The sequence below is a fragment of the Mus caroli genome, chromosome 6, assembly GCF_900094665.2.
Source record: "Mus caroli chromosome 6, CAROLI_EIJ_v1.1, whole genome shotgun sequence".
NCBI classification, from domain to species: domain Eukaryota; kingdom Metazoa; phylum Chordata; class Mammalia; order Rodentia; family Muridae; genus Mus; species Mus caroli.
The window spans coordinates 124365078-124374150 of record NC_034575.1 but is presented as its reverse complement, the minus strand read 5'-3'; the positions used below and the strand labels follow the sequence as shown (position 1 = coordinate 124374150).

The window sequence follows — 9073 nt, the reverse complement described above, 5'->3', positions numbered from 1 at the left end:
GAATCTTTTCCTCCTGCTGGACTGTCTTATGCAGCCTTGGTAAGAGGGTTTGTGCCCAGTCTTATTGCATCTTGTTATCCTGTATTCAGTTGATGTCACTGAGAGGCCTGCTCTTTTCTGAAGGGAAACAAAGGAGCAGTGGATGGGGGAGTGGAGAGGAAAGGGAACTGGGAGGAAAGAAAGGAGGGAAGGCTGTGGTCAGAGTGTTTTTGCATGGGAGAAGAATAAAGAAAAGGAAAAAAGACAGCAGTGTATAAGCTGTGTGGGCAGGACAGACAGCAAGGTCAGTCGGTAACCATGGAGAAACCCTCAGAGACAGGAGTCAGTGGGTGTGGGCACAGAGCAGAGCATTCACAGAGGACTTCCTTTTGCTCATTTCACCCCAAAGGCCTTGGAGTTTTCCCCTGCTCACCAGTTCAGTGTTGCATCTCCTATGCACAATGGACACAGCAAGGTTCTACTTTAGTTTAAAGCCACCCAGGACGCCAGGGGCTTGGCATGAGTCACCCCCATCTCTTCCCCCAGGTCAGTAGCTTTATTTTTCCTTGAAGCATTAGAATGTCTTCCAGAGTTATGATTTTTCTTACAGTTTTAAGTTATTGCTATGAAAGTGAGCAACCATCTACCAGCGCTGAAGAGTGTAGACGGCTACAACTTTGGATTAATAAAAAGCTCATCGGTTCCATCTTTAATCAGTCAGTGTGAAACTTGGGCAGGAATTCCTTTTGACTTTAGCTATGGGCCCTGAAGAAAGGATATTTTACATCTACAAGGAAAAAGTAAGGCAGACTTACTATAAAGCATCTTGCCTGGTCCAAACTTCTCTACACAACACAAACACCATGACTCCTCTCCGTGCCATTCTAGCACTGAGCACTGGAGGAGTTGAGGGATGTGGCACCCTGTCTGCCATAAATGTTGAAGACTGATAGAAGGCATTTATGAAGGGTACCATGACTTAGGGATGGATGAAAAGAGACAGAGAGAGAGAGGCAGAAAACATGTCTGCAGTGGTCATGGTATGGTATGGAGTTCTGTGACATAACTGAGTTTCCTTATCTAAAACTGCAGTGCTTAAAATCTAACCTTTCTATACTGTGTGAAGAATGTGAACCCACAACTCTTTAAGGCTGTTTGTCAGAAACTAGTTTTAAAAAATAGTTTGGAAAAAAGTACAAAGAAAAAAGTCACCAAAACTGCATTATAAACTTTACATTGGTTCTGGGAAAGTGGAGGGTTTTGTTGACCAGAGGGGGATTTGAGGGAGCCAGTTATGTGTGGTAGGTGCAGGCAAGTGTTTGTTTTCCCTGTTTATGACTGCAAACATGGAGAAGGGACTTACAAAGCTAAAGGTTGGGGTTCTGTTTTCCCACTGAGTCTAGTCAGCTCTGCCAGTGTGTGCATGGTTTTCGGGTCATGCCCTGGAGCACAGGTGGCCTCTTAGGGACTGTATCCTTGAGTAAAACTGACTCTCCCACTCCTAGCAGCCATCAGCTGTCAATGACTCCCCAGATGACGTTGGAACTCCATGCCCAACTCCCCTCACCATGCTGGACCTTTGCCTAACTTGAGCTTTCGAAGGTCTTGTGCAGGCTATTACAAATGGCGTGAGTTCATATGTGCAACTACCCTGCTGTGTCTGAAAGACAGCGTTTCATTACAGTTGTCCACCATCTCTGGCTCTGCAGTCATTCTGTCCCCTCTTCTGTGATGATGGCAGAGCCTTGGTTAGGGATGGATGAGATGCAGATGTGCCACTTAGGGCTGAGTACTTCATAGTCTCTTACTCTAATTGTTCTGGGTGGTGCACACCTATAATTCCATCACTTGGGAGGAAGAGGCAGAAGAATCCGGAGCTCAAGGTCATCTTCAGCCACACAGAGTTAGCAGTCAGCCTGGACTGAGGGGTAACCCTATCTTAGAAACATAACAGAGCACAACAAAAAGAAAATTTGAAAGTACTCTATTTAAGGAAGGGACACTGTGAAAGCTACAGCCATATTGTATTTAGTGCATGCTTAGTGTGTGTGCATGCGTGTGTATACATAGAGCCTGGTGCTAACCACAGTTTCAGTTCATCTAACCATTAGGGTGTTTGGAATTCAGCCAATAAGGAGGGACTAACACAACTGAAATACTGAAATACCACCTGAAATCACAAGATGCTTCCCCTTGGATGCCACGCCTTTGATTCAAAATGGAGATCATTGTAGTCAGCAGTGAAGAAGACTTCCTGTCCAGGAATAGAATCACGTCATTAGCACTGAAAGTCATCAGTACCACAAAACTGAGCATCACAAACATCTCTTGATTAAAGAATTTTCCTTAGCGATGCTCTGACTCCCTTCCGAAATAGAACATACCATTTACTTTTGGACAGCACTCAATCACATGTATCGAGATTGATTCAGCCGATGCTCCTTTGTGCTTAATACATACATAAGTATTATTCTTTCAGTCCTGCTTTATCAAAGCAAACAGCTGAACCTAACGGAGTGTTCATCTCATGGAATTCTGCTTTAAGATGGTGGAGAAAGGCTCATATCTGCAACTGACCCTCTACTTGAATCCAATTGTCCTTGTTAGTCAAAACCACCTTTAACTGTTATTCCAGATGTTCTGTACTGGCTTAAATGGGTTACAAGGTTCTTAACTTTGCAGATGCCTGTCGGTGCCCACGTTCACACAGGTTGGCTCTGAAGCTCAGCTGTGCTGGGCTCATCCTCCTTGTCCTGACCCTGATTGGGATGAGTGTCTTATATAAGTGAGGCCAGGGCTTGTGCTTCACAATCCTTCCTCTGCTTCCATCATAAATATCGGTGCCTTTTCACATGATTGGGCCCCTTGGGCCTGGAGGAGGGTCAATGACGTGAGTAGGAACAGGACAGTATCCCATACCCAGAGAGAAATTTCACATTGCCTTCATGCTTCCAAATTCCTCTGAGACCCATTAGAGGCTGTTACACACAAAGGGTTCTCTAACAGACCTGAGCATGGCAAAGATTGCACCAGAAGATTTTGTCCAGCCCCCCTCCTTCCCCCAGCCCCCATTCCTCTCCCTTGCTAAAGCCCCCACGGTCTATTCCCTTAGTTAGACACTTCCTTCTGCCTGATTCCTTCCTGAGGTTGATTACTGAGGTCCAGCATCAAGATCCAGTTATCAAAATCCAATATTTGGCTCCCCTGACTAACATGCCAATCAGGACTTCCCAACTCACCCTAGCACAGACTTCCCCTTGTTCTCCATAAAAACCCATTCTTGCAAAATCACCTGCTGCTGTCTTTGCCTGATCCAGCGGCAAACAGTCTCACAATCCCTCCAGGGTAATAAATGTCCTTTGTGCTGAGAATTTGGTGTCTGAGTGTGTTCTGAGCTGACTCCAAGGCCCCAGACCCCTACACACATACAACACACATGTACACAGAGCCTAAAAATATAAATCATATTGTGACAAAAACATAACAAGGCAAACTAAAAGGCTCCGGTGTTGGTTTATTAAGCATCTATTAAACTAAACTCCGGTGGCACTAAGCTGTCTTCTGTGGACGGTGTGCTAATACTCATTCTGAAGATGAGGATTCAGGCAGTGATGGTGGGTAAGTTAAGTCTCTGTGACGCCATTGGATAATATGTCACACTAAACAGAGGTGGGAATCCACGTGTTGTGTTTTTCTTCTTTGTTTGTATATTCTGTCTCCACATTCCTCCCTCAGCCCAGTTTTCTAATATTTTATTCTCAGTCCAGAAGTTCAGGTTTGTTGAAATAACTTGATTTCCTGGAGTGAGAAATGGAGCACACCTGTTCCACCATTCGTTTCAGCGTTAATCCCTCTCTGTGTTTTCTCATTTATCAATACAAAAACCATCAATAGAAAAATGCTGGGTGCTTATTCAAGAGAACCTGGATAAAACAACAGGTAATTTTTTGTGCCTTGTATTTTGCAAGAATAATAGCTGATGTTTGCTATTTACCAGGGGTTACTTACAGTCAGCCAAGGCTTACAACAGCCATCTGTGAAGACTCTATATCACCATAGTCTTATGTTAGAGGAAATTGCTGCATAGAAACTTGTTGAGGGTCTCATGATTGGTAGTTGATAAGGCTGGTAGCATCTTTGAAACTATGTGACCTGGAAGCCTGAGATCTCAACCACTTGGCCATACTGCCTAGGGACGCTAGCATACTTGATCATTAACTTAAGAAAACCCTGTATCAAACAGTTAACTTTGTCTAAAGTAGAAAAAAGTGTATTCCTTGTTATTTATATTTCTTTGATGTGTCATAACAGTAATCTTGTTCCTGCACAAGTTAATAAAAGTGTGGGTTAGTAAAGCAACTACTGGGTCTAACCAGCTGTGGTGCAGCAAGAACAGGGTAGAAATGCACCATGTCTTCCTCTCCCTTCAGACAGTCCAGCTAAGCTAGAGTGCCCCCAAGACTGGCTTTCACACCGAGATAAGTGCTTTCACGTTTCTCAAGTTTCCAACACTTGGAAGGAAAGTCTAGCTGACTGTGGTAAAAAAGGAGCCACTTTGCTGCTCATTCAAGACCAAGAAGAACTGGTAAGCTATTCAATAAAATACAGACATTAGCACACTCTTCTAAGAAAGTGGAGACTTTACATTATGGAAGCTCATAGTCTGAGAGACTAATTGGACATGTGAGCCAAAAACTACATGTGTAAGGTGAGTGTCCTTTGGATCATTAATATGGGGCACAGATTTCACAAAGGAGGAAGAAATATCTGTGTTGGGGACTCAGAATGGGTACAGGTGGCCCTTGAACTAGGTTTCAGGAGGCTGATAGAATGTGAATCACCAATACACAGACTCAGGTTTAAGTCCTCTGCTCTGTTTTGATTGTAGAGATTCCTACAGGACTCAATAAAGAAAAAATACAATGCATTTTGGATTGGACTAAGTTACACATTGCCAGACATGAACTGGAAGTGGATAAATGGCTCAACGTTAAATTCTGATGTGTGAGTACTAGAGGAGCTAATTTGAAAATTCATTTCAGGTCAGAATAGTGTGGGGCTCTAACACTGACAGCATATGAACAATCTGAAAATATGATTCCAAAGGTGAAAATTTCCATGTATGAAAAGATACCAGCATTTTATAAGGTTGTGTGTGAGTGTGTGTGTGTGTGTGTATGATGTATGTATGTATGTATGTATGTATGTATGTACGTACATATACAATGACGTTCTAAGGCCCAGGGACTAGACAAAAAAAAACTTTGGAAAAGATGTGCTTTGTTTTTTGTTTGTTTGTTTGTTTGTTTGTTTACTTATTCACTTTACATCTTGCTCACTGCCCACCTCCAGGTCACCCCCTCCCAGAATCCTTTCTCCCCCTTCCTTCTTCTCTGAGCAGGTAGGGTCCTCTTAGGTAATCCCTGAATGTAGGAATGAAAGGTAGGAATGAAAATTCCTACCTGCTCTAGGCACATAGAACTTTTTTCTGTTTCCTCCCTTACACTATACATGTGTTTCAAAGAATTTCTTTTTTTTTTCTTTCAAAGATTTATTTATTTACTTTATATATGAATACACTGTAGCTGTCTTCGGACGCACCAGAAGAGGGCATCAGATCCCATTGCAGATGGTTGTGAGCCACCATGTGGTTGCTGGGAATTGAACTCAGGACCTCTGGAAGAGCAGTCAGTGCTCTTAACCACTGAGCCATCTCTCCAGCCCCCTCAAAGAATTTCTTAAATGGCACTCCCTGTTCATGCTGTGGTTCAAATGATCCATATGGTGTAATGAGGGCTGTCTCTCAGTCCCAACTATCAGGGGAAGAGTGGGTGTGGAAGGAGAAGCAGCAGGAAGTAGCTTGGAGCCTTGACAGCTGAGAGAAATGAGCACAAAGTCACAGGTTGCATTACAGTTTAACCAGGGTTATGAAAGAAACAAGTAGGGGCTGCAATGGGAAGAGGCATTAATCAGTGTTTTCATTGCTGGAACAAAATCTCACGGATAAGCAAGAGAGGAAAATCGTCTTGATTCACAGTTCAAGGGGCCTCATTTTCCTCCTGTGTGAGTTGTCATGGTAACCGTGAATGCAATGAGAAAGCTTAAATTCAGAGTGAAGATATACATTTTAGCAGTGTTTGTGATTGGATAGCAAGAGCAGATGATTCACTCATTTCATAAGCAAAGCATATAGGATTCAAATTTCTATACAGTGCTTTCAGCAGGGTTTTCAGGAGTGGTATGGAGGATTGGCTTAATAATCTTGCTTGGATACACTTAAGCAAATCACACAAATCGATATGGGAAATGTATTCCTTGTTACTCAGAATACATGAGATTGGAATGTGAAATGCTGAAACACATTTAGGTTTACTTCACGTGTAATGACAATGTATGAAGTATAGAAATTGTTAAACATATCAAGTTGGTGTACAGTAGAGTAGTGAAGTGTGCAGAGTAAACTCAGCAAATCTGTCACTTTACTCTGAGGACAAAATGACACTATGATTAGACAGACTCAGCTGGTAAGTCTGGAGGCTGCCAGGCTCAGAGGGAAGAGTATCAGTCAAGCTACTCCACTCTTGTTTTAACTCTCTGTCCCTGGCTTTCAGGTAAGGAAAAGGGAGAAACAGTTTTCAGACAGGATTGTTTAGAGAATTAATAAGGAATGTTAGAGAACTCCTCAGCAGTCTGGTAGGAGAAGGCCTGGGAAGCCTCAAAGGAATTTTGAAAGGAAGTCATTGACTTCAACAGATCAGCACAAAGGAAATTATCCTGAGAGCTGAAGAAACACCCTGAAGGGTGGAAGAGATAAAAGAGGGGGAATCATGGCTGGACTAGCATGTGGACCACCAGGATGACCTCAGATTGTCTCTCACGGTCAAGGGCTCCACAAGGAACTAAACAAAGGAAGGACACCTGTGAGGGAGCCCTGCCCACTATAATATGCCACCTTCTTTTAAAAAATCCATCAGTGCGTTTAGAACTCATCTCTCCCTTACAATCAATCTTGGAACAGTCTGCACTGCTTGTGGACGTTGTACATCGTGGTGCGGAGCCTAGTGCGCACCACGATGTACAACGTCCACAAGCAGAACTGCAAGAGGATTTTTATTCGAGAGCGTTCTCGGGCCCATGGTCATACACCACGCAGGGGTAGAGGACTATGGCGCCCCGAGTAGCTGTATAAGGGGGTATTTAAAGGAAGAAACCACAACTCAAGGAAGTGGGGAGGGCGTTGTTGGAAAAATACCAAAGATACCAGTTAAGAGTCATAAGGAAGTGTAAAGTCACAAGAGTCACAGAGAATACCTGGTAATTGTTTTGGTTAACTCTCAGTTTCTAAGAGCCCCTAACAATAGCACATTTGCATGGCAGTTTCCGGAGTTGGTCAGGGTGACTTTCTTTGAATGAACACTCTTTGAACTCAGGAAGCAGGTAGGTGGAGGAAGGAATGTCGCTATCAAGGTATGATTAGCATACCTTGGAGCAATGGGTCACAAAGGTTACATTCCCAAGCCTCAACCTAAAGGCCTAGAATTTTGTTACTTCTTCATTCCCCCCCTTTTTTTTTTGTTAATAGTTCTAATCTTAGAACTAGACACTATCTTTTTTCTGACATATTTGATCCTTTAGGGCATAGTACTGTTGTCTCAAAACTAAAAGCCGCACTGCACTAATTTTTGTTCACATCAGAGCTTGAATTCTAATTGTGTTCCCACCAGCATGGATCGATGGGAACCATGCACAGTTGAAACATACGTTAATTAAATATTTGTCAACCTAAGGAAAGAGCATGAAAGGAATTGTTACTATATATCATGTGAGCTGAGCCTGTTTCCCTCTCTGTATCCAGTTCTGTGATCTAGACCCTGTGAGCTCACTCTGTATATTGAATACATTCATTGTGCACCTGTGTGTAACTGTTGTCATGTATTCATGGTTATCTTAATACTTCCCTAAATATTAGCTAGTTAAACCACATACTTACATGTTTGTATTATGCTTCTCTACTATTAATCTAATCTTAGAGATTTATTCATTCTGTTTTATGTATATGCATGTGCTGTTGTTCATGGAAGTGAGAAGAGGGCATCAGATTCCTTGGGACTGGAGTTCCAGACGCTGTGAGCAACCATGGGGGTTCTGGAAACTGAACTCAGATCTTGTCCAAGAGCAGCCAGTGCTCTCAATCACTGAGCTGTCTCTCCAGCTTGACCCTGTATATTAAACAAAACTGAAGTGCTACAACGTGAAGCTTTTCACATGATGTGTTAGAGTGTGAATCGATGCAGTAGAATGGGAGACTAATTATCCCTTTCTGAGCCTTCTCCTTTTTGTACAAGATTCTTCCTGGAAGGATCTTTCTTTGCCAATGACTAAACAGCAGTTTAGAGGTTTCTATCCGCTCTGCCTTCAATGTTCACAACAGGATGTTTGTGTTTACTGTACTCAATAACTGTGCATTCTTCTCTCCCCTTTAAAGTCCAAAGGAAACCAATGACAGACAGGATAATTATAGAGAATCCTAAACACTAAAGGTGGCTATTCTCTTCCTTCTCAGATTAAGAATCACTGGTGACACTGAAAGTGACACCTTTGCCACTATCTCAGGAGACAAAGTGACTTCTGAGAGCTGTGTTTCAGACAACCGTTGGATCTGCCAAAAGGAACTAAACCATGAAACCCCGTGTAATGACCCCTGACTGTGAATCCCATCCTGATTACTTTACCATCCGCACCAGATCTCTGCACCTAACCTGTCTCTGCTGTCTGCCTCCCAGTGCAGTTAGTGATACAAAGCATGGACTCTGAAAACACTGGGACTCTTACAGATGCCCAGGCGCAGTTTCTCTATTCTGTAAAGGAGACAGAGATGTTGATGTGCCATTCTACATGAGGGGTTCTACAAAAAGAAGCCCTGGCACCTGAGGGGCACTGGATTCTAATCTTGGAGTCTGTGACCCCCACTGTCTGTGTCTGAGCTCATCTGCAAAACAGCCATAAGAAAACCACTTACAAAAATCATTAAAATGCTCTTAATACCGGGACTGGTGCCTCATGTCTGTGTTAACAGCATTGGGAAGGCTGAGCC

At 43.0% G+C, this 9073-nt stretch overlaps 1 protein-coding gene across 2 annotated transcripts; it reads left to right on the top strand.

Annotated features, from left to right (window-relative positions):
- The first annotated feature begins 400 nt into the window (after positions 1 to 400).
- On the top strand, positions 401 to 8813 carry LOC110296341 (killer cell lectin-like receptor subfamily B member 1A). 2 transcript variants are annotated; one of them, XM_029478690.1, is made up of 7 exons: positions 401 to 525; positions 2662 to 2760; positions 3847 to 3918; positions 4104 to 4107; positions 4414 to 4564; positions 4868 to 4983; positions 8543 to 8813. In XM_029478690.1, the coding sequence occupies exons 1-7, from the start codon at positions 441 to 443 to the stop codon at positions 8682 to 8684; spliced, it is 669 nt and encodes a 222-aa protein (XP_029334550.1). In that variant the 5' UTR covers positions 401 to 440; the 3' UTR covers positions 8685 to 8813. The 2 variants fall into 2 exon arrangements, with proteins under 2 accessions (XP_029334550.1, XP_021020663.1); XM_021165004.2 differs by lacking the exon at positions 4104 to 4107 and having other exon boundaries at positions 2662 to 2765; positions 3849 to 3918; positions 4410 to 4564.
- Positions 8814 to 9073: the final 260 nt, after the last annotated feature.

What these genes read in the sequence shown, in the direction of transcription:
- LOC110296341 (XM_021165004.2), top strand. Translation starts at nt 441, where the DNA reads ATGGACACAGCAAGGTTCTACTTTAGTTTAAAGCCACCCAGGACGCCA. An exon ending in GAACCTGGATAAAACAACAG is followed by an intron (nt 3,919 to 4,409) that starts GTAATTTTTTGT and finishes CTCTCCCTTCAG; the next exon opens with ACAGTCCAGCTAAGCTAGAG. An exon ending in TCAACGTTAAATTCTGATGT is followed by an intron (nt 4,984 to 8,542) that starts GTGAGTACTAGA and finishes CTTCCTTCTCAG; the next exon opens with ATTAAGAATCACTGGTGACA.